Source organism: Cydia splendana, chromosome 15 (genome assembly GCF_910591565.1).
Source record: "Cydia splendana chromosome 15, ilCydSple1.2, whole genome shotgun sequence".
NCBI classification, from domain to species: Eukaryota; Metazoa; Arthropoda; class Insecta; order Lepidoptera; family Tortricidae; genus Cydia; species Cydia splendana.
The window spans coordinates 5,901,115-5,927,899 of NC_085974.1; the positions used below are offsets into that span (position 1 = coordinate 5,901,115).

Here is a 26,785-nt window from a genome sequence, read left to right on the forward strand (position 1 = left end):
ATTAGGATCTGTCTATTTACAACCTTTTCTTTTGATTTTAGTTTGATTTTGTAAAATATGAAAATGTTGTTAGATAATTTCTCAATACTATAAGAAATCCTAGATAGAAATGTTGGAAACTTCTTAAAGTAAAAAAAAAAAAAATTACCGCAAAAGATTTTTAGGATCACATTCACTTAAATCTACAATTCTACACTGTAAAAAAATCTACAAAACGCTTGTTAGACCTACCTAATCTACCTATATACGTTTCCAGACCGAAACCAATGGACTTAAGTGAAATGTCAACACAAAAAAGTTACAGGAACGTCCAGTCCGCGATATAGGACCAAAACCACAAAGAACTTACGGCCAAGTGCCGGACCTTCGCCTCCTGACCGCGCGCGGCTGCTCGGGGTGCGCGTGCAGCAGCCCCTGCGGGATCAGACTCTTCGACGGCTTCCGTCTGAGCCTGTATTCCTGCTTCTCTATCGCGCTCTTGCACAGCCTCAGCGTCGAGAGCTCGCTCTCCGACCCGCACCACAGAGAATCCATCGCCAGCATTGTTAAAGTTTAGCACATCACTTTTGCAATTTTTCACGCGCGAATTTTTTAGATCGTTTCGTTTCACAAGTGTAAGGATGCTTGACCCGAAACGTGAATTGAGCACGGCCGCAACACACGTCCGAACGTACGTGAGAGCGCGAGTCCGAGGGACGACTGACTGCTACTCGTTGGCTGTATTCACAACGCTTTAGAACACTGGCAGTTAATATATCTGACATCTGATTACGCGTAGCCGTTGTTTATCTGTGGGTCATGTTACGGTGGTTACAGGCTTTATGTCAAAATGTATTGTTGTCTAGCAGAGATGTGACTTATTTGAAATACTTGTATTTTGAATGCAAATACAAAATGCAAAATACCTATTTTGTATTTAAATAACTTTTGAAGAAAACTATTTTGTATTTTATTTGAAATAGTTTTTGGGGCCTATTTTCTATTTTCAAAATACAAAATACTTTATTGTAGGTAATGTAATGTAGGTAGGAGTTACAATCTCTTCTGATGTTACAATCCTGGCAAATCTCTCATTCTTTTAACATGGAACTGTTGAATCTGTTTAGTAACGTCGCACATGACCACAAGCGTATCGAGTGGTTAAAACAGTGGAATCTTGAGTGTTGCGAGGGTTTCAAGGCACGAGAGGAGAACAAACTTTTCTGCCCTGGTGAAACACAAACGAGACGTTTTCATCACACTAACGAGAGGCATTATACTAGCTGTAAAACATTACAAATCTAAATTAATGCTTTTATAAATGGGCCGTTAAAAACCATCATCCATCCATCCTACCGGTTAATAAGAACAAACAACAAGAAATTTGCACTTTAGATAGAGGACTGATGATTGACACACTGTTTTCAAAGAATAAAGAGTCTATTCAACTTGGACATTCCGAGTAATACTTTTTAATTCAGACTAGGTATTCACTATTCAGAATACCTTTTATCGCAAAGTATTTGTATTTTTAAAAAGTATTTTGAAAATACCTATTTCGTATTTTGTATTTTAAATACAATTTCAAAAACTATTTTGTATTTTGCATTTGAAATAGTATATCAAGGAAGTATTTGTATTTTGTATTTAAATACTTTTTATAAAGTATTTTTCACATCTCTGTTGTCTAGGCTCGGCGATTCGAAGCTGCCAAACTCGGAATCGCAGACTGTTATTTAATGCAACAGCTTAGGAGACCCAGTATAAGTGAAATCTCCAATTCTGAATAGTTTCAATGGATTTGTAGATCATTTAGTACTGGTTCGTCTGCCCTTAAATATTATTAGGAATACACGATGGTCGTTATCAACTTATCACCGTGATTTACAACAGTGATTAAGACGATCGTGAATCATGATTCGGGTCGGGCCAAATCGTGATGCTTGACATTGGACGTACCTACTGGACGCTACTGGAGGCATTGACCAATTGTTACACTTCTAAGTTAATAGGTATGTTTACAAAATAGAACATCATCATTAATTTGTCCATTCGCTTGGAGTCAACGCAGCATGTCAGACAGGAGTCATTATCATACCGTCTCTCACACGGTTTATCCTGTCTATCACCTTTCCTTGGTTTTTATGCCTTTCCTCCTTTATACATTTCGCCACATTCATTCGTAATTCCTTTCTCATCACAAGAATTTCATCCCTTTGCATCACGTGCCCAATTTACAAATACAATTAATGTAACACGAACGACTAATGTAGTGTATCAGTAAGCGGATAGGCTTGTTTACAGGGCTATAACCGCGAAAACCGAAGCCACTCTAAATACGCCTTAATTGCAAACTTCGGTGTTCGCGGCAGGCCCTCTGATGTTATGACTTATGCGCGCCGGCGCATGATCATCGCGTGGCGCGAGGGCATCGCATGGTATCAATACTCGCTTATCGCGCATGCGATTGTCTTGCTTCGGAGTATTACCTACTGATGCATTCACGATTACCTACTGTTGAGAACTACCTTCACAAATAGACGACCAACGCAACTTTTCAACAACTTTTACTAATAAACAGTACATTATTTATTCATTTCAATTAAAATGAATCACTCAGAGCCGCGCAAACCCAAGTATAAAAACAATCTGAAAATTTCCTTAATTAAAAAATTACGAGCAATTTCTTAATTACGTGTTAAAGGAAAGTAAATTAAGCTCAAACGAGTGAATCATAGCGTAACGAGGTAATGCATGTGCATCAATTCTGCAGCAACAAGTGCATAATTAAGTCGGGTTGATGATCTTAAATGACTTATGTTATGACTCATGAGATTTGAGTATCAGAAGCGTCGGGTTTCAATATCTATCTTATACCTTTAAACGAGCAATTCTTGTATATTTATTTATTTATACATATAAGTATATATTTCGGGGATCTCGGAAACGGCACTAACGATTTCGATGAGATTTGCTATAGGTATGGGGTTTTCCTTTAGGGGGCGAAAAATCGATCTAACTAGGTCTTATCTTTGGCAAAACGCGCATTTTAGAGTTTTTATGTTTTCCGAGCAAAGATCGGTCTCCCAGATATTGTCCGTAATGTGGCAGCTCTGACCCAGCAGCCCAACACGCACAGCCGTGACAGCCATTGGAAAACGTATTCAATTGTTTATTTGGCTTTACACTGGTTGTTACCATGGTCTAATAAAACATGGTCTTCCATTCCCAGAGTGACACGCGATTACGTCACAATAACATTGCCACTTTATTTCAACATAACATGTTACATGGGTACATTATACCTATGGTTAATAAGTTAAAATATTTCTTTTTAATTTTATAATTTTCATTTATATGTATTTTAGCTTAAATTTTACAATAACACGTCATTTTTAATTACTCGTTAGCAATATCTTCCGATTCACGAAAGAAATTTCAGACTTTCGGGTAATTCTGTTTATACTACTGGCAACACAGGATAGCGCTGGGCACATTTGACAATTCGGATCTAGATAACTTCATGCCCTGACCGTCATCCTTGTCGAACGCGTGTTAATTGTTATTTCCTTCTCGCTCAGTGTCAGCAGTCGCAGTGTTTTCCAAACTTTTCACGTCGTAAGCTTGGTAATTAATGTGTAACTGTGAATTAGTTTTTTAAACGTTTGTCTTGTATAGATAAATAAAGTTTAATTTAATACATTAGATTTGTTTTATTTTACTATGTTTCTACATGAATAACTTAAAATTAATGCCGTTAAAATAATTTTTACCGTTGGTTAAAATTCTCCCACATTTCAAGTTTGAGAACCTGTAAACAGCATGATGACGTAGGCGCGTGTCAGTTAGGTCATACGCGAATCTCGGAATGGAGTACCAGGCGGAGTATATTATTATACCATGGTTGTTACGACTGTGATGCGTGGAGGGACATAGCAAGAGCGTAGAGTTAGACCAAGAAAAGTCTGCAGCGATTTTGATAGCCTGTTGTTGTATGTTATTTATATGTCACAGTTTCATAGACGTTTGACGTTTAAAAGAACACTTGCACTGCGTGGGCTATTATTAAAATTTCTGCAGACTTTTCTGGTTTAACTCTAACTATGCAGGGCAGATTTCTGTCCTACACTAAATATGATGTGTGAACTTTATAACTTCAAGTTCTAACTCTACTCGTTTACTAATTTTACAGCTGCCCTATGTTTATATTCTGAAGACGTGTGTTCCTGCGCTGTGACGCATTTATTCTAGCAGGCGTGTATGCGTCAATGGAACCCGATTAGCGATCACTGTTCCCACCAGTTTATTTAGTCACTTTGGTATACTTTAAAATGACTAATTCAGTTTAATAATTAAGTAGTTAAGTATCTGATTCATTTGATAACTGGTTCGATACGGCATAAACATGAATACTTTTATTTTATGTATTCTGATCTGAATATTAATTCAGCAAAATAAGAATTACAGGCGTTTGAGCTCAATAGAGGTCAAATACCAAACTACAAAGTTAAATCCTTAGCTAGGCATACCTACAAGGATTCGTTCATATCGGAAATGCAAAATTATTTATATCTTCTTACATCGAAGTATGTTCAGGAAATACAACATTTCACTGAACGCTACAGAAAAATCTTTTAATTGTGATTCAACATTGTGTGCAAGAACAATGAAACATTAACATATCGAGATATTATTCAAAAAAATTGTTATTCTTGCTTTTTCATAATTACATGTACATAATACTGTATATTTACTAAATTAGAAAGAAGGTTAATATATTTTTATAAACAAGAAATATTTAAGGTAAACGTACCTACTAGTGCTCGACATGCTAATGCCCAATAGATGACACCTCGCTGTCACCTCTATTGACAATGACTTAAAAGTTTCAAGATGAAGATGATAATGATGGGACCGCGTCGAGCACCAGTATGTGTACCTTACATAGACAAATTCAAACAAGTTAATCATTTTAAGAGTGACAAAAGAATAACAAAAGTAAAAATCCATTTTTCAAACATCTTACGATCAGCGAAAACCAAGCGTAAAAAAAATATACGATTGAGAAATAGGCCAATGCAGTTGCAGGAACTGTAGTGAAAGAAACTGGGCCAAGAGCCGTTGACACGGAATGTGAAAGAAACCTCTGTTCTACAAGTTGAATATCGTCCAGTTTCTGTGAACCTAGGGCCGGCATTAGCGTGAAAGTCTAGGCTGAATGGCCTCGCCTTGTAACACTAATTGCTAACGATAGATTAATGTTAACTATAGTGCACTGAAAATTATTAGGAAATATATTACAAATTATCTTTCTGTGTGCAACCTTCCCCTATTGTGTAAAGGTGAAAGGCATAAAAAATTCAGGGAGCGCTACACTGCCATTGAGCTTCGGTGGAAAGAGTATGTTACATGTGGAAAAATATGTATTTATAAGAATGTATGGTGAGCATTAGAACCATGTCCGTTTTGGAAGACAAGGAAGCCTGAAGGCCCCGAAGTGCATTCCAAGACAATTTATTACAATTATATTTTAAGTGTATAGCATATAAAACAACTACGGAAACTTCGAATTCTTAGTGCACCGTAACTTAAGTACAGTCACGCTCTGTGATTGTTATTCCATTTAAGGTTCTTGCTAAATTGGAAATTCTATAGCGTAAGCATTGAACAACCAATTTAGCTAGGTGCTAGGACCCTAAATGGCGCAACAATCGCGGAGCGTGATGGTACGTTTTGACATTCGTTATTTGCTAAACCTCACTTCAAACTCCAACGGAGATATTTTATACAAAAGTTGTATAAAATAATCTCTTCTCTACGTACCGTCAAACATAAAGCGATCGCGATGGAAATGAGCGTTCTGTCATAATCATAAGCAAAGCAATTTAATAATGAAAGTGCTCTAATTATTTTTATTAGCACGCAAGCCATTCTCCGATTACCTATTTTTAATTAGACCCCATTGTCCTGAATTAAGTTCAGTGAAAGTGATCGTTTGAATTGGAAGTAATGACTTGTGCAATTATGCTTTTCATATTGATTGCTTCTAAATAATACTAATACAAAGGTTACCTATTAGGACCCATAGTACAAGTACAAGTTTTGCTTATTAGTTTGGGGCTAGGTCGATCTGTGTAAGATTGTGCATGGTAGTTAACGTAGTATTTTGGAATAGTGAAGGATTGATCGATGGCCATAAGCGAATTTTAGCAGCATGATATCGTATGGAGTGCTTATCAAAAACCTTTGACATCATGTTTATCGAATAGACTGATTAGCAAGTATTACTTAACATTTTAAACTTATATTCTGCCAAAACGATATCGCGACCGTGGGAGCCCCTCATATCCCTAAAATCTATTTTTCTATAAAAATATAATTAGAAAGGGACGAATGGACAGCGAATGTGTTAAGGGTGGAATGGAACATATAAGATTCTTTTACTAAGGAAATATATCTTATTATGCAGGTGATTTAGGGGGGTGGAAGTTTGTATGGGAGTGCCATTCACGAGTTAAACGTGGTCGAAGTCGCGGGCATGTACAACTTAAAAACTAGTGGCTCTGTGAGCTGTAGACCTCGCGAGCATAGCTTATTGGGACCGTGCACGATGACAGCGCCACACAGCGGTTTGATCAACTAACAATACGACATTTTTAATTAATTAAAAAAAATACAAAAAGTTATGTCTTACTGGGGATCGAAACCAGACTTTCTGTGTGCAAAGAAAAAAAGCGAATGTTTACAAAATGCGCCATGAGAGTTCTTAGCTAAGCTGACGAAATTCGGCTACTAATACTCGAGTAAAAACTAAGTATCTAAATGCCGCCTAAACCAGCAATACAATTTTACTGCAAACTGAAATAAATGTCATATACTAAGAAAAAGTGACCAAGGCCTCCAGTGCCCCAGGCTGGAATCGAACCAGCGTCCTCTGCTATCGCGGCAGGTGCCTGAACCACTCGGCCACCGGGCCACAGCGACATTAGTCAAATTTTCCAAGTATATGCACTTCCTACTGAAGGCTTGTGGCGCCCCCTGGCCATCTCTAAGGTAGAACAGTATGGTTCGAACCTTCTATCTGGATCATTCTCATGATGATACCGAGCTAGCGAGAGAGATGGCGCTGCCAATCAATACTATGAAGTATTTGAACAAATTAAATTATTTTTCTGGGGCACTGGAGGCCTTGGTCACTTTTTCTTAGTATATGACATTTATTTCAGTTTATAATTTATATAGTAGTGTTTCTACTTGATAAAAACAAATTAAAATATTTTCTGAAAAATAATCCACCATCCAAACTATCCACCACAACCCTTAAAATACCAGAATACCATTAGGGGTGTCGAATTTAATTTTTTTGTAATTCCATAATAAATAGAGATTTTTTTTTTTCCTCGTGTCTTGAGCAGGTCCATCTTCTGGTGCCAGCTTATCGTTGAATTTTGGGACACGTGGTATATGGACGCTAATTTTGGCCATACCGCAACACTAGCATCATCGAATTGGTATATAAAAACAGAGCATACCTTATTGTTGTTTAATGTTTACGCTAAAAAATGCATTTCCGCTAGCATTGTTTATTGACTGTCCAATTTCAAATTTACAAAACCAACGGATCTTGTAACATAGCAAAATATTTGAACGGTATTTTAATGATTAGACACCTACTACTATTCGGCATTAACACGTCAATGAAATATCAACAATTTACCACGGAATACCGTATCATTCGCCTGAAATATACCCGTAGGTACTTATATATAATTGTATAAGTATAAATGCGGCAACATATACTTAATCACGAAAAAGTGCTTTTCGTGCAAACTTAAGTTTTAAAGTATCTCCTCTGTACCTATACATATAATGCTACGTCATTAATTTATAATTTCAAAGCGCAACTGTTTAAAAAATCTCGGTCACTTTTTTATTCAACACCACATGTTTGAAAAATTATAAGATACCAAGTGACACGGTTCGTATTATTCCTACACGGGTAGATAATTAGGTCATTACATTTTCTGAGAAGACTGCATGCCCCAAATTTCCTCACTAAGCCCTGGAGTTGATTCGACAGACTCCATACATACGAGTATGTACATACATAGTGTGTAAGATTTTTTGTACGTCGATGACCAGGGCTAGGTATAACCGCGAAAATCGAAGTTCGTCAATTGCGGGCATTTTTCTGTCACTCTAATTACGTCTTGATGAAAGTAAAAGAGAAATTCAGGGTGTAAGCTTGCCCAGAGCCCTTATATTATTGTTATGTTGCATGTTACATTCGCGCAAATATGAATTGAATATAAAATATATTTAAATTATGATGATATTGTAAGATCTTAATATTGTATTAAATATTTACAAGACACATTTATAACTATCATCAACTAGCTTCGTCGCACAGCTGGGCATGTGCCTCCTTTGATTGTACATATAAGAGGGTTTGAGCTGTACTTCCCCCGCTAGCATATTTCGGGAAGAAAACATTGGAGAGATCATACTCACCCTGAAATTATTTGCACATTCCCTCCCGATGTTTTATGAAATTAAAGCAACTCATAATTATCAAATTACTACTCGAATATAAGTCATGAGGTTTGAGGCCACGTCCTGGTCCTGCGGTTTGAAAACCGCACGCCTGTACCGCTCAACTGCTTTACATGATACAATGGTGTCAGGCGATCAAGGTTAGGAGAGCGAGGAGCTACATCAACAATGTAGTGAAGTGGCTTGGAAGCTAACCGGGAAGCTAGGCTAGGCGACAATCAATTACGCGAACGAGCGCTTTTGTAGGCGTAATGCGATATTGTGTTAATAGAGTGGGCGAGACGGAAAGTTCAATGATCCCGTAATTCCTTTAAAAATATAAAATAAGAAGCGGTGGCGTGACGTCAAACATATCGGAGAGTTAGCTCTAACGTGTTTGACCTACTTTTTTACAAGAGTTGCATTTAAGAAGCGGCGGGAATAAGTGTGTTCTATTATCTAAAATGACCACTTAATTTCAAGTCAATCTGTCGACCTAATTCTAAATTCCAGCTAAGAAAATTGCATCTCAATTTTGCGCATTAGTTAAGTATCTTTAACCAACTATTAAGATGCAATAAGAAAGAATAGTTATATCCCAAATGGCTATTAAATTGGCGTGTGATGTGTGTTACATACGCCTACACATTGATTAATAACTGCAACATTTGATGAAGCATTGCTAATGTAAATGGACAGGCGTTTGCATTATACTAACTCATGATTTAGCAGCAATTTTGTACGTAAATACGTACTTAAGTCAATGAGTAAAGTATTTTATCGATTTGGTATTTAAATTTTGTACAAATAAGAATATGCTGTTATTAATTACATATGCCTTATATATTGAAATCCTGAATTATTTAATCCCCAATGCTACAGGTACAACATTCATTAAATTTTTGGGTGATATTTTATCACAATTAAGTTAAAGTAAAAAAAATATTTAAAAATAAACAGCATTAATTATAGGATCACTTCCCAGACTATCTGTTTGTTAAGACCTTTTGTATCACAAATGTATAAGAAACAATTGAAGCATGTCTTATAGCACAATCAAATGTAAAAGTCTAAAAAATTTTTTTAATGGCTCTTCCCCTTTTTATGCATGCGCTGGACCGGAAGGGCTTCCAATTCAAACCTGGCCCACAGGCTGTAGTATGAAAACTTCTGTTTATTCAGTCTACATGCAGCTAAATCTATCTTACAATCAATTGCTGCCTAAAGAAGTATGTGTGGTTTTTATATTAAGGCAGTGTTTCTCAAACTGTGGGCCTCTGCCAGCCTTAAAACAATACATAAGCATAACATTTTATTCATACTAAGGGGGTTGCATCATAAAAAAAGTTTGAAAAACACTGTATTTAAGTATTCATCATGAAGGGCTTTTACCATACCTAATTAATTACCTAATGATATTAACAGCTTCAAGAAGTAATGTAATAGTTCCTGTTGTGTAAATGCTGACGAAAAACAGTTACACATGCAACTATCATGCTCAGATATCAATAAGCAGATCTGGCAGAGAAATTTATGTTAATCACACTGTCATCAGAGATTTCAATATTATAAATGCTTATTTAGGTATATTCGGGTAAACCCGAATACTTAAAATTATCAGGTCATTCCAAAAATGGACTGTAAATAGGTGGAATTAAGGGTGATTTTCTGATTTACCCGATATTCTGAAGTATTCGGAATTACCCCAATACACCTTAATAAAATGTATGATAAAATTCTTTAATACAATAGGTAATTTAAGTACTATTTAAATAAATATAGCTATTGATATTGGCAAGTTACTAACGTTTGTCACGTCAATTTAGCATAATGTTTATGTTTGTTATTATAAATCAGCTGCTTGAACCCAGACAAAGTAGACCTCAGCTCAACAAAACAAAGAGAGTGAAAATATGATCATTTAGATTCTGTGGCATTCTTTTTGTAGGTATGTGTGCTTGGTAGGTTAGTTAATATGTATTGACCTACCTTTCCTCATCTTCTTCGGCTTCTTTGCTTGTGGCTGGACGTTTTTGTTTGATTTTATTATCCGCCTTTAATACACTCTTGATTGACGTTTTGTCCTCAATTTTCACACTTTTTTCAGCCATTCTTTTAAAACATCATTCGACTTTAGACAAGAATCACAAAAAACATTGATCGCTATTATTTATAATATAAAATTGGGGATTTTTCGCCCTTATTTTAGGTTATAATCTATGAAAATAAAGTAGACGTCCCTCCCTGTCGTCACTAACGCTTTTGACAGTTACGCAGTGCTGCCATACCAAATTTTCAGGAATCCGAAACGAAGGCAATGAATAAAGGCTTCTATACCATGAAGTTATATTGTTTAAACTGGAGCGAGTTGTCACTTTTTTTGCCATACTAATTTGAACCTTATCACCGAGACAGAATGTTGTTCGTACCAGCGTTCGTAAGCGTATCGAGTGGTTAAAACAGTGGAATCTTGAGTGTTGCGAGGGTTTCAAGGCACGAGAGGAGAACAAACATTTCTGCCCTGGTGAAACACAAACGAGACGTTTTCATCACACTAACGAGAGGCATTATACTAGCTGTAAAACATTACAAATCTAAATTAATGCTTTTATAAATGGGCCGTTAAAAACCATCATCCATCCATCCTACCGGTTAATAAGAACAAACAACAAGAAATTTGCACTTTAGATAGAGGACTGATAATTGACACACTGTTTTCAAAGAATAAAGAGTCTTTTCAACTTGGAAATTCCGAGTAATACTTTTTAATTCAGACTAGGTATTCACTATTCAGAGTACCTTTTATCGCAAAGTATTTTTAAAAAGTATTTTGAAATTACCTATTTCGTATTTTGTATTTTAAATACAATTTCAAAAACTATTTTGTATTTTGCATTTGAAATAGTATATCAAGGAAGTATTTGTATTTTGTATTTAAATACTTTTTATAAAGTATTTTTCACATCTCTGTTGTCTAGGCTCGGCGATTCGAAGCTGCCAAACTCGGAATCGCAGACTGTTATTTAATGCAACAGCTTAGGAGACCCAGTATAAGTGAAATCTCCAATTCTGAATAGTTTCAATGGATTTGTAGATCATTTAGTACTGGTTCGTCTGCCCTTAAATATTATTAGGAATACACGATGGTCGTTATCAACTTATCACCGTGATTTACAACAGTGATTAAGACGATCGTGAATCATGATTCGGGTCGGGCCAAATCGTGATGCTTGACATTGGACGTACCTACTGGACGCTACTGGAGGCATTGACCAATTGTTACACTTCTAAGTTAATAGGTATGTTTACAAAATAAAACATCATCATTAATTTGTCCATTCGCTTGGAGTCAGCGCAGCATGTCAGCCAGGAGTCATTATCATACCATCTCTCACACGGTTTATCCTGTCTATCACCTTTCCTTGGTTTTTATGCCTTTCCTCTTACATTTCGCCACATTCATTCGTAATTCCTTTCTCATCACAAGAATTTCATCCCTTTGCATCACGTGCCCAATTTACAAATACAATTAATGTAACACGAACGACTAATGTAGTGTATCAGTAAGCGGATAGGCTTGTTTACAGGGCTATGGTTATAACACATATAGCGAACATATAGCGAACACCGAAGCCACTCTAAATACGCCTTAATTGCAAACTTCGGTGTTCGCGGCAGGCCCTCTGATGTTATGACTTATGCGCGCTGGCGCATGATCATCGCGTGGCGCGAGGGCATCGCATGGTATCAATACTCGCTTATCGCGCATGCGATTGTCTTGCTTCGGAGTATTACCTACTGATGCATTCACGTTTACCTTCTGTTGAGAACTACCTTCACAAATAGACGACCAACGCAACTTTTCAACAACTTTTACTAATAAACAGTACATTATTTATTCATTTCAATTAAAATGAATCACTCAGAGCCGCGCAAACCCAAGTATAAAAACAATCTAAAAATTTCCTTAATTAAAAAATTACGAGCAATTTCTTAATTACGTGTTAAAGGAAAGTAAATTAAGCTCAAACGAGTGAATCATAGCGTAACGAGGTAATGCATGTGCATCAATTCTGCAGCAACAAGTGCATAATTAAGTCGGGTTGATGATCTTAAATGACTTATGTTATGACTCATGAGATTTGAGTATCAGAAGCGTCGGGTTTCAATATCTATCTTATACCTTTAAACGAGCAATTCTTGTATATTTATTTATTTATACATATAAGTATATATTTCGGGGATCTCGGAAACGGCACTAACGATTTCGATGAGATTTGCTATAGGTATGGGGTTTTCCTTTAGGGGGCGAAAAATCGATCTAACTAGGTCTTATCTTTGGCAAAACGCGCATTTTTGAGTTTTTATGTTTTCCGAGCAAAGATCGGTCTCCCAGATATTGTCCGTAATGTGGCAGCTCTGACCCAGCAGCCCAACACGCACAGCCGTGACAGCCATTGGAAAACGTATTCAATTGTTTATTTGACTTTACACTGGTTGTTACGACTGTGATGCGTGGAGGGACATAGCAAGAGCGTAGAGTTAGACCAAGAAAAGTCTGCAGCGATTTTGATAGCCTGTTGTTGTATGTTATTTATATGTCACAGTTTCATAGACGTTTGACGTTTAAAAGAACACTTGCACTGCGTGGGCTATTATTAAAATTTCTGCAGACTTTTCTTGGTTTAACTCTAACTAATTATGCAGGGCAGATTTCTGTCCTACAATAAATATGATGTGTGAACTTTATAACTTCAAGTTCTAACTCTACTCGTTTACTAATTTTACAGCTGCCCTATGTTTATATTCTGAAGACGTGTGTTCCTGCGCTGTGACGCATTTATTCTAGCAGGCGTGTATGCGTCAATGGAACCCGATTAGCGATCACTGTTCCCACCAGTTTATTTAGTCACTTTGGTATACTTTAAAATGACTAATTCAGTTTAATAATTAAGTAGTTAAGTATCTGATTCATTTGATTGCCCCAACTGGTTCGATACGGCATAAACATGAATACTTTTATTTTATGTATTCTGATCTGAATATTAATTCAGCAAAATAAGAATTACAGGCGTTTGAGCTCAATAGAGGTCAAATACCAAACTACAAAGTTAAATCCTTAGCTAGGCATACCTACAAGGATTCGTTCATATCGGAAATGCAAAATTATTTATATCTTCTTACATCGAAGTATGTTCAGGAAATACAACATTTCACTGAACGCTACAGAAAAATCTTTTAATTGTGATTCAACATTGTGTGCAAGAACAATGAAACATTAACATATCGAGATATTATTCAAAAAAATTGTTATTCTTGCTTTTTCATAATTACATGTACATAATACTGTATATTTACTAAATTAGAAAGAAGGTTAATATATTTTTATAAACAAGAAATATTTAAGGTAAACGTACCTACTAGTGCTCGACATGCTAATGCCCAATAGATGACACCTCGCTGTCACCTCTATTGACAATGACTTAAAAGTTTCAAGATGAAGATGATAATGATGGGACCGCGTCGAGCACCAGTATGTGTACCTTACATAGACAAATTCAAACAAGTTAATCATTTTAAGAGTGACAAAAGAATAACAAAAGTAAAAATCCATTTTTCAAACATCTTACGATCAGCGAAAACCAAGCGTAAAAAAATTATACGATTGAGAAATAGGCCAATGCAGTTGCAGGAACTGTAGTGAAAGAAACTGGGCCAAGAGCCGTTGACACGGAATGTGAAAGAAACCTCTGTTCTACAAGTTGAATATCGTCCAGTTTCTGTGAACCTAGGGCCGGCATTAGCGTGAAAGTCTAGGCTGAATGGCCTCGCCTTGTAACACTAATTGCTAACGATAGATTAATGTTAACTATAGTGCACTGAAAATTATTAGGAAATATATTACAAATTATCTTTCTGTGTGCAACCTTCCCCTATTGTGTAAAGGTGAAAGGCATAAAAAATTCAGGGAGCGCTACACTGCCATTGAGCTTCGGTGGAAAGAGTATGTTACATGTGGAAAAATATGTATTTATAAGAATGTATGGTGAGCATTAGAACCATGTCCGTTTTGGAAGACAAGGAAGCCTGAAGTCCCCGAAGTGCATTCCAAGACAATTTATTACAATTATATTTTAAGTGTATAGCATATAAAACAACTACGGAAACTTCGAATTCTTAGTGCACCGTAACTTAAGTACAGTCACGCTCTGTGATTGTTATTCCATTTAAGGTTCTTGCTAAATTGGAAATTCTATAGCGTAAGCATTGAACAACCAATTTAGCTAGGAGCTAGGACCCTAAATGGCGCAACAATCGCGGAGCGTGATGGTACGTTTTGACATTCGTTATTTGCTAAACCTGACTTCAAACTCCAACGGAGATATTTTATACAAAAGTTGTATAAAATAATCTCTTCTCGTCAAACATAAAGCGATCGCGATGGAAATAAGCGTTCTGTCATAATCATAAGCAAAGCAATTTAATAATGAAAGTGCTCTAATTATGTTAGCATGCAAGCCATTCTCCGAATCCTATTTTTAATTAGACCCCATTGTCCTGAATTAAGTTCAGTGAAAGTGATCGTTTGAATTGGAAGTAATGACTTGTGCAATTATGCTTTTCATATTGATTGCTTCTAAATAATACTAATACAAAGGTTACCTAATAGGACCCATAGTACAAGTACAAGTTTTGCTTATTAGTTTGGGGCTAGGTCGATCTGTGTAAGATTGTGCATGGTAGTATATAACGTAGTATTTTGGAATAGTGAAGGATTGATCGATGGCCATAAGCGAATTTTAGCAGCATGATATCGTATGGAGTGCTTATCAAAAACCTTTGACATCATGTTTATCGAATAGACTGATTAGCAAGTATTACTTAATACAAAACATTTTAAACTTATTTTCTGCCAAAACGATATCGCGACCGTGGGAGCCCCTCATCTCCCTAAAATCTATTTTTCTATAAAATATAATTAGAAAGGGACGAATGAACAGCGAATGTGTTAAGGGTGGAATGGAACATATAAGATTCTTTTACTAAGGAAATATATCTTATTATGCAGGTGATTTAGGCGGGTGGAAGTTTGTATGGGAGTGCCATTCACAAGTTAAACGTGGTCGAAGTCGCGGGCATATACAACTTAAAAACTAGTGGCTCTGTGAGCTGTAGACCTCGCGAGCATAGCTTATTGGGACCGTGCACGATGACAGCGCCACACAGCGGTTTGATCAATCAACAATACGAAATTTTTAATTAATTTAAAAAAATACAAAAAGTTATGTCTTACTGGGGATCGAAACCAGACTTTCTGTGTGCAAACAAAAAAAGCGAATGTTTACAAAATGCGCCATGAGAATTCTTAGCTGACGAAATTCGGCTACTAATTCTCGAGTAAAAACTAAATATCTAAATGCCGCCTAAACCAGCAATACAATTTTACTGCATTTTTTGCCATTGACTATGTAAATATGTCTCAAAAAGAAAATACTCTTATGATATCGATACGACTATTTGCTTAAGCGCGAGGTATCACGACTCCTCCATTTTTGAAAATTTCCAAAAACCGGATCGACAAAAAAAAAAATTTTACTCATAGAATCTGGTCACAAAATTTCACGAGAATCGGTTGAGAATTGTGACCTGTACAGGAGATCATCCGGACGGACATACGAAAGCAAAATGCCCGAGTCAAAACGTAGACCTTCGCTACGCTTCGGTCAAAAATTAATTAGGTACCTACCTATCAACTTCGTTGATAGAAATGCACATTTATTTTTCGACTTAAGTACAATGTAAATGTCAGACTGCAAACATTTGAGTAAATACAGAGTATGGAAAGTAGGATCAAAAGATCAATGACAGTACAGTCAACAACAGAGCTATGAATACAGGCAAAGTGTCAAAAATATGTATACAGTACTTTATTGCCTGTACATTAAGGTCGTGTATACATATTTTTGGCACTTTGCCTGTATTCATAGCTCTGTTGTTGACTGTACTTGTACAAAACTAATATTTTAGAAATTATATATCGGAGGAAAAGTGGCCTATAACCGCGAAAATCGAAGTTCGCAAATTGCGGGCATTTATCTCTGTCACTCTAATTACGCCTTCATTGGAGTAAAAGAGAAAGATCCCCGCAATTTGCGAATTTCGGTTTTCGCGGTAGCGCCTCTGGGGTCGATGTTTCTAGATTATCGTCACGCCAGTCGTCGTATAAAGTCAAAATTTAAGATGTTTGAAAGGGAAAAGATTAGGTGTGTAAAATTAGGTAGGTATACTAAAGCCGGGTCGACACCTGAGGGCCTAGCCAAGATACCAATCGTTTACGCCGTAGCGAACGAAACGATAATGCGTTTCTCTCACTCTTCCATATAAGTACTACAGAGAGACATTATCGTTTTCTTCGCTACGGCCATAGTAAAAGAACACTTTGCTAATACGGCGCAAACGATTGGCATTTTCATAAGTATCGTATTGATTGAGCACACGTATCCTAAATACGACGTGTCCCCAAATTCAACGATAAGCTAACACCAGAAGATGGACCTGCTCATGACTACTCGAGGAAAAAAAATAAAAATAAAATATCTCAATTTATTATGGAATTACAAAAAAATGAAAATCGACACCCCTAATGGTATTTTTAACGACCATGTCTACAATTTTTCAAATATTTCTGTTTTTTTTTTGTAGCGGCAACCTAAGTAGCACTGCTATCCACCACAACCCTTAAAATACCAGAATACCGTTAGGGGTGTCGAATTTTTTTTTTTTGTAATTCCATAATAAATAGAGATATTTTTTTTTCCTCGTGTAGTCTTGAGCAGGTCCATCTTCTGGTGCCAGCTTATCGTTGAATTTTGGGACACGTGGTATATGGACGCTAATTTTGGCCATACCGCAACACTCGCATCATCGAATTGGTATATAAAAACAGAGCATACCTTATTGTTGTTTAATGTTTACGCTAAAAAATGCATTTCCGCTAGCATTGTTTATTGACTGTCCAATTTCAAATTTACAAAACCAACGGATCTTGTAACATAGCAAAATATTTGAACGGTATTTTAATGATTAGACACCTACTACTATTCGGCATTAACACGTCAATGAAATATCAACAATTTACCACGCAATACCGTATCATTGGCCTGAAATATACCCGTAGGTGTAGGTACTTATATATAATTGTATAAGTATAAATGCGGCAACATATACTTAATCACGAAAAAGTGCTTTTCGTGCAAACTTAAGTTTTAAAGTATCTCCTCTGTACCTACTATACATATAATGCTACGTCATTAATTTATAATTTCAAAGCGCAACTGTTTAAAAAATCTCGGTCACGTTTTTATTCAACACCACATGTTTGAAAAATTATAAGATACCAAGTGACACGGTTCGTATTATTCCTACACGGGTAGATAATTAGGTCATTACATTTTCTGAGAAGACTGCATGCCCCAAATTTCCTCACTAAGCCCTGGAGTTGATTCGACAGACTCCATACATACGAGTATGTACATACATAGTGTGTAAGATTTTTTGTACGTCGATGACCAGGGCTAGGTATAACCGCGAAAATCGAAGTTCGTCAATTGCGGGCATTTTTCTGTCACTCTAATTACGTCTTGATGAAAGTAAAAGAGAAATTCAGAGTGTAAGCTTGCCCAGAGCCCTTATATTATTGTTATGTTGCATGTTACATTCGCGCAAATATGAATTGAATATAAAATATATTTAAATTATGATGATATTGTAAGATCTTAATATTGTATTAAATATTTACAAGACACATTTATAACTATCATCAACTAGCTTCGTCGCACAGCTGGGCATGTGCCTCCTTTGATTGTACATATAAGAGGGTTTGAGCTGTACTTCCCCCGCTAGCATATTTCGGGAAGAAAACATTGGAGAGATCATACTCACCCTGAAGTTATTTGCACATTCCCTCCTGATGTTTTATGAAATTAAAGCAACTCATAATTATCAAATTACTACTCGAATATAAGTCATGAGGTTTGAGGCCACGTCCTGGTCCTGCGGTTTGAAAACCGCACGCCTGTACCGCTCAACTGCTTTACATGATACAATGGTGTCAGGCGATCAAGGTTAGGAGAGCGAGGAGCTAGATCAACAATGTAGTGAAGTGGCTTGGAAGCTAACCGGGAAGCTAGGCTAGGCGACAATCAATTACGCGAACGAGCGCTTTTGTAGGCGTAATGCGATATTGTGTTAATAGAGTGGGCGAGACGGAAAGTTCAATGATCCCGTAATTCCTTTAAAAATATAAAATAAGAAGCGGTGGCGTGACGTCAAACATATCGGAGAGTTAGCTCTAACGTGTTTGACCTACTTTTTTACAAGAGTTGCATTTAAGAAGCGGCGGGAATAAGTGTGTTCTATTATCTAAAATGACCACTTAATTTCAAGTCAATCTGTCGACCTAATTCTAAATTCCAGCTAAGAAAATTGCATCTCAATTTTGCGCATTAGTTAAGTATCTTTAACCAACTATTAAGATGCAATAAGAAAGAATAATTATATCCCAAATGGCTATTAAATTGGCGTGTGATGTGTGTTACATACGCCTACACATTGATTAATAACTGCAACATTTGATGAAGCATTGCTAATGTAAATGGACAGGCGTTTGCATTATACTAACTCATGATTTAGCAGCAATTTTGTACGTAAATACGTACTTAAGTCAATGAGTAAAGTATTTTATCGATTTGGTATTTAAATTTTGTACAAATAAGAATATGCTGTTATTAATTACATATGCCTTATATATTGAAATCCTGAATTATTTAATCCCCAATGCTACAGGTACAACATTCATTAAATTTTTGGGTGATATTTTATCACAATTAAGTTCAAGTACAAAAATTATTTAAAAATAAACAGCATTAATTATAGGATCACTTCCCAGACTATCTGTTTGTTAAGACCTTTTGTATCACAAATGTATAAGAAACAATTGAAGCATGTCTTATAGCACAATCAAATGTAAAATTCTAAAAAATTTTTTTAATGGCTCTTCCCCTTTTTATGCATGCGCTGGACCGGAAGGGCTTCCAATTCAAACCTGGCCCACAGGCTGTAGTATGAAAACTTCTGTTTATTCAGTCTACATGCAGCTAAATCTATCTTACAATAAATTGCTGCCTAAAGAAGTATGTGTGGTTTTTATATTAAGGCAGTGTTTCTCAAACTGTGGGCCTCTGCCAGCCTTAAAACAATACATAAGCATAACATTTTGTTCATACTAAGGGGGTTGCATCATAAAAAAGTTTGAAAAACACTGTATTAAAGTATTCATCATGAAGGGCTTTTACCATACCTAATTAATTACCTAATGATATTAACAGCTTCAAGAAGTAATGTAATGGTTCCTGTTGTGTAAATGCTGACGAAAAACAGTTACACATGCAACTATCATGCTCAGATATCAATAAGCAGATCTGGCAGAGAAATTTATGTTAATCACACTGTCATCAGAGATTTCAATATTATAAATGCTTATTTAGGTATATTCGGGTAAACCCGAATACTTAAAATTATCAGGTCATTCCAAAAATGGACTGTAAATAGGTGGAATTAAGGGTGATTTTCTGATTTACCCGATATTCTGAAGTATTCGGAATTACCCCAATACACCTTAATGAAATGTATGATAAAATTCTTTAATACAATAGGTAATTTAAGTACTATTTAAATAAATATAGCTATTGATATTGGCAAGTTACTAACGTTTGTCACGTCAATTTAGCATAATGTTTATGTTTGTTATTATAAATCAGCTGCTTGAACCCAGACAAACTAGACCTCAGCTCAACAAAACAAAGAGAGTGAAAATATGATCATTTAGATTCTATGGCATTCTTTTTGTAGGTATGTGTGCTTGGTAGGTTAGTTAATATGTATTGACCTACCTTTCCTCATCTTCTTCGGCTTCTTTGCTTGTGGCTGGACGTTTTTGTTTGATTTTATTATCCGCCTTTAATACACTCTTGATTGACGTTTTGTCCTCAATTTTCACACTTTTTTCAGCCATTCTTTTAAAAAATCATTCGACTTTAGACAATAATCACAAAAAACATTGATCGCTATTATTTATAATATAAAATTGGGGATTGTTCGCCCTTATTTTAGGTTATAATCCATGAAAATAAAGTACCCCTGTCGTCACTGACGCTTTTGACAGTTAAGCCCCTGCTACACGGCAGCCGACAAGCCCCCAAACCGCGTGGCCTTGGTCTGTCCCGGACCGTGTAGACAGTTGTTACCAACAAAATTTGGTTTGACCTCCGGACGCCCTTGGCATGCGAGCGCGCGCCAGCGACCGCGGTCTGAGCGGTCGGTCCGGAACCGTGTAGCCGCCCGACGCCGACCGCACTAGGCCATTTCGCTTGAAGGACGCGCCGTGTGCGCTCGTGTGGTTAATAGCCATGCCATGGGTACTCAGTAGCATTTCTAATACTTCATCAAATACTTTCCTCTTCATTCTCAGAAAGTTATGTATGTCCCCGTAGCGTAGTCCAGCGAATTCATTAAGTTGAAATGACTCAACAAATGCCGTTTTTTGAGCCAGCGTTTCATTCATATACCCTTTTCTTTTTTTACAAACTTTTTAGTAACTTGCAATATACCTAATGTAAGTATGTAAATATGTTTTTACGGGTCAAATCTTGCAAGTTAAATTAGACCCACTTTCTAGTTTCCAATGGAGCTGAAAATTTGCATACATATATAAGTCGGGTGACAATGCATTATTATGGTACCATAGAGCTGATCTGATGATGGAGACAGGAGGTGGCCATAGGAACGCTGTGATAGAACAACGCGACCTAATTGTGTTTGGGGTTTTTAGAATTGTCTCGATGAGTATTAGATGCCTCTGGAAAGAAAAGTACAGTCAGCGATAAGGGGTCATCCATTAATTACATCACACGTTTAGGGGGAGGGAGGGGGTCAAGAAAATGTGACATGTTGTGACAAGGGGGAGGGGGGAGTCATAAACTTTGTGACGTCACTTTAACTTCATCAGTAACCGAAAATGTATTTAAATAATTTTATACGCTAATTATCATTTAAATAACAAGGTTTTGAAACGATAATCGTTTTTATTGGTTTAATTTTAATTCTTAATCGGTTTTGGGTTATAAAATTACTAATATTTATTTTGTCAAAAATATTTTGTTAAAATATTAAATAAATATTTGCCGATTTCGTTGAAGAAATGTGACGTCACACCAGGGGGGAGGGGTTTGCCAAATGTGACCAAGTGTGACAAGGAGGGGGGGAGGGGTAAAAAAAACCTAGAAATTCGTGTGACGTAATTAATGGATGACCCTTAAAAGCTTGTACCAAATATTATTTTTTTGCCAAAAACTTATTTTTTTGTCATTGCACTAGTATGAGTAGGTAGGTTATGAAATTTGGCGCCCCGGCTAATAAGTTTTGCCGCCCCAGAAGTGAAGGAAGAAAAACAAAATGCAATCCGCCAGGGGTGGCATACGCCGCCCTTAAGGCCATACGCCACTGAGTAGGTACTAATGCCACGCCAACTTTCTGAAAGGTTAGGAGCCATTTTGTGCGCTTGCAATACGTGTTGTCCGTCCGCGAGTTCTGAACACACTGTGGTTTGCCACCGTCTAGCCAGACAACTCAGACGGACCCACACACCAAGGACAGACCAAGGTCAGACGGTTAGTAGGCTTGTCGGCTGCCGTGTAGCAGGGGCTTTACGCAGTGCTGCCATACCTAATTTTCAGGCTTCTATACACGTTGCAACAAATGACAAGCGATTCTATTTAGAAAATTGCTGGCTAAAGGGGTATCCAGATTAGTAAATTTTTCGCCAATCTGATTAAATTGCCCGATCGAATCAGGACGAGCGGACGCAAACGCCAATTTGGCTCGCCGAATTCAACCACCAATAATGACCGATATTACGGATCCGATCCGATCGTTCCGGGGCATTTTGTCAATTTAGAGGGCTCTAATATCACCATAAATCTAAAATTGGAGATTGAAGCCAATTTCATTTCTGATCAAATCGATCGATTTGATCAGTCCCGTCTGGATACCACTAAATGGAGCAACGAATTCAATCGATCGATGAAACGCCGCAATGTATTGTAAAATTGAAAATCACATACGATTATCGATGACTACTAGAGCGGCCTTAACATTTTTTAAAGACTAAAAAAAACCACATCATTTATTTATTATAAAACATTAAGTACCTTTTTTTTGTATAGTTACTGAAATTTATTGTAAGTTTTTAAATTAATAATACGTACGTAATTATAAACTTCTTTCTCGGGCCCTATTTATCGGACGTAGGTATTCTAAAACTAGTGATTATATTATATTCTATTTGCTATTTATCGGATAGGAACGATAGAGAAATTTAAGGGAAATACCGAAAGATAGGGAGAATGTAAACGAGAAATAGCGTAGTCAGAAACGCGTTTAATTTTATGTTTTATAAACTGGCAATTCAAATGTCAAATAAAATAACCCGAAATAACGGATCGGAGTAAAATAAGAGGTTAAGAGGTTTCGATATGGACGATATGTTTGACTAATATGAGAGATCTCACCTACATGTATTTCAACAATACTCTGTTACAAACTTACAAACTAAGATGCCAGAAGCAGCATGTAAGTATAGAATATAGTGTAGAATATGGTCAAAGAGTGCCTCATACGATACGCTGCCTCTGCCGCTACTCTTGGAATGCCTCTTCGACCAGGCTCACGACCCACCAACGTAGGCCACATACTCGGCGAGTGGATGGGAAGTATGCAGAGACGTACCTAATAGTGTGGCCGCGCTACTCGTTGTCGGACGGCATACTGCCCGCATACTTCCCTCTAGTGTCCGACCGAAACATGTTTTTTTGCCGAAACCGAAACCGAAACCGAATGTTCGGCTTTGGCTCTAGTTTCGGCCGAAACCGAAACCGAAACCGAAACTTTTGTAGACTTGTTAAAATCGTTGAAAAAATGTCATAAAACCGCTTTTACACACATATTACGGGGCTGTCAACACCCAATGTCCTTGAAATTGATGTTACTTAAGCAGTTTTTTAAGAAAATTACTAGAGTTAGACCAAGATAATTCTGCAACGATTTTGATAACACACGCAGTGCAAGTGTTATATTAAACGTCAAAAGTTCTATGAAATTATGACGTATAAATAACATTTGCACTAGTTGCACTGCATATGCTATCAAAATCATTGCAGAATTTTCTTGGTCTCACTCTATTCATTCACCAGTCAAGTTAAATGTAGATACAGGGACAACCAAAAAACCAGCCAAAAACGCGAGCGCAGCGAGCGCGAAATTTTTTGTTGACAATATCGCAAGGCCGGATACCGATCTTCACTTGGGCCTGAAAGTCCGAAGTGCCCCAGTAAGGCGAACTTTCATGCTAAGTCAAAGCCGTGCTTCAAGCTTCAGGATAAGTAGTTGAGCACAGACTCCAACCAATGTCCATTGTATTAAAAAGCGACACCGCAGGCCGAGCATTGCGCAGCGAGGCCAAAGGCTAAGCTGAAGTAGAGGACATGTGGAACACAAACCAATGGTAAATTGAGGTAAAAAGTGAGGCTAAGGTCGAGCATTCGTATGAAAAACTGTACTGGGGACAATTTTAAGGGTTTTTCTTCGTTTTAATCAATAGTCAGCTGTTCAGCCTCGCAAAATATTAACTATTGAGAAAATCAACTTTGCGGCACTAGTTGAGCGTAGCCTTTAGCCAGTTTAGCCTCGCTTAAAATTTGCCATTAGAGGTAGATAGGAAAATTACTGAATAAGTGAGTGAATAAGAGCGAAAAAGACATCGTTCGACTCAGGCCGAGCTGATACTCAGCCAACGCCTGAAGATTGAAATTAAAAACGCAAACTTATTTCCCTGTACTGAACAACAGAACATGCTGTATGCAGAATTAACTGTAGGGGGCCCCGAACCTTGCACTGCCTGGGGGCCCCGATATGCTTAATGCATGCTTTGCTCTCTGGGTTAGAAGGTCAGTCTGATGGCAGTCGCTTTCGTAAAAACTAGTGCCTACGCCAATTCTTGGGATTAGTTGTCAATTGGACCCTAGGCTCCCGTTCCCATTGCCACGGCTCGGCAAAAATTCCGGGATTACGCGAGGAAGATGATGAGTTTTCTTATTATTCTCTTGCCCAGGGCCCCGTAACATGCGTCAGTGCTATCTCATTCACTCCGATACAATTAGACAGTGTGCAGTGTGCGCGTTATAGGTATTGACAGCCTCTTAAGACTGCGTCGACCGTCCAGTATAATAAACCAATTAATTTCTGTAGGCACCTATACATGAATCAGTATATGTACCTAGGTATTAATATCGTTGTTCTACTTATTCCCCAACTTTAGGTCTTTGTCCCAAGTACCATTTCGTAAGTTTCGGCCCGGCCGAAAGGTTCGGCCGTTTTTTGGCCGAAACCGAAACTACAGCCGAAACATGATTTTTTGGCCGAAACTGGCCGAAACCGAAACCGAACCTTCGGTCGGACACTACTTCCCTCATTACTTCCCATACCACTCGACGAGTGTGTGGCCGGGGTATTACATGAATTAAGTAAGTTTACCTACCTGAATGTTTTCAGCCTGTCAGCCATATTTGTGAGCGGTGTTTTCCGGAGGGGTGTCGGGGAGCCGCCTGGCGAATTGTCACGTGACACCGACACCAGCGCGCGCGCCACCATCAGGTCTTGTTCGTTCATCATTCTGTAAATATGTAAGTACCTTTTCATCACACTCGCTCAGTAAATGTGGAATTGCACGCAGGTTTAGCGGGAGTTATAGAAAAAGCGTTCTCCCTAGGGAGTTATGAAGTTTCTAGTGCCATAATTAACAGTTTTTTGTCTTTATACTTAATTTTTGTATCGCAAGTGTGATGAAAAACATTGTGTGTAACTCGTGGCGTAATAATATTGCAAACTCGAGTCTATAAATCGCTCCGGCAAGCCGTCGCGATTTAACTTACTCTCGTTTGCAATATTCAACTTAGCCCCATGTTGCACAATGTACTATTGTATCATTGGTTCGACTTCGATTGTAAAATTAAAACAGGAGCTAATTAGGCACGGTAGTGAATTAATCTCTAAGCCAAGTCGTAGCCACACTATATAGCAACTTAATTAAACGGGTTTTAGTTTTCTCTTGTAAACTTAGCTTCAAAATTAACGAACATACTTAAATCGTAAAAGGGTTAGCGAAAAGTCTTGTACCTATAAGTTATACCTACTTGGTCAGTGCTTGGTCAAATCAATAGTGAAAAAGACAGTATGTTCCTCTCTGGTACTATATAGTAGGTACCTACCAAGTAAAAAATGGTGTTCTCCAATTTGGTAAAAATCTTGGGCAGAGGTGAATCTTTTGTTATTAAAAAGCACGGAGACAATAATAATGTCACGAAAAGAAATACTTATTATGGTTTTCAACCGTACCTAAAGTCTAATATCTGTCAACTAGTATATTTACAGCTGTAAACTGCTAGCCAATTTAAGTATTTTTTTTATTTATTTTTTCTTTATATTATAGGACATTTTTACGCAAATTGACTAAGCCCCACGGTAAGCTCAAGAAAGCTTGTGTTGTGGGTACTCAGACAACGATATACATATCTAAATATATAAACGTGAAAGACCTGACTGACTGACTGACTGACTGACTGACTGACTTAAATCAACGCACAGCCCAAACCGCTGGGACTAGAAAGTCCAAATTTGGCAACTAGATTCCTTATAAGGTCTAGGGGTCCACTAAGAAAGGATTTTTCAAAATTCATCCCCTAAAGGAGTGAAATGGGGGTCCAAAGTTTGTATGGGGAAACAAGATTAGTTAGACTATTTTATTCCAAATTTCACAGGAGTATTCCTAAAGATAAATGAGTAAACACGTGTTTCAGGTTTTTTGAAAATTGAACCCCTAAGAGGGGGAAAAGTCCCCAATAGGGTTGATATCTCAAAATATCAATATGGGTATCGTTTTCATAGTATTTTGAGACGCTAATAACAAAAATGGCATCAAAATTAAAATTAACGTAGCCGAAGTTAACAATTATCCCCCTGGTGGGGGTGCAATGGGGTTGAAATTTCAAAATATCAATATGGGTATCATTTCCATGGTTTTGTGGGACGCTAATTACAAAAATGGGATCAAAATTAAAATATAACGTAGCCGACGTGAACTATGGCCCCTAGTGGGGAATGC

General features: G+C 37.2%; 1 protein-coding gene across 2 annotated transcripts in view; it reads right to left on the reverse strand.

Annotated features, from left to right (window-relative positions):
* Positions 1-25,317, reverse strand: part of LOC134797572 (NAD kinase-like) — a 60,190-nt gene extending 34,873 nt beyond the window's left edge. The window contains exon 1 of one of the 2 annotated variants that reach the window (XM_063769861.1): positions 25,163-25,317. In XM_063769861.1, the coding sequence (XP_063625931.1) occupies positions 25,163-25,296 (134 nt within the window). In that variant the 5' untranslated portion in view covers positions 25,297-25,317. Of the gene's footprint in view, positions 1-349; positions 696-25,162 lie in introns of those variants that run through there. The other variant, XM_063769860.1, reaches the window with a different exon arrangement.
* Positions 25,318-26,785: the final 1,468 nt, after the last annotated feature.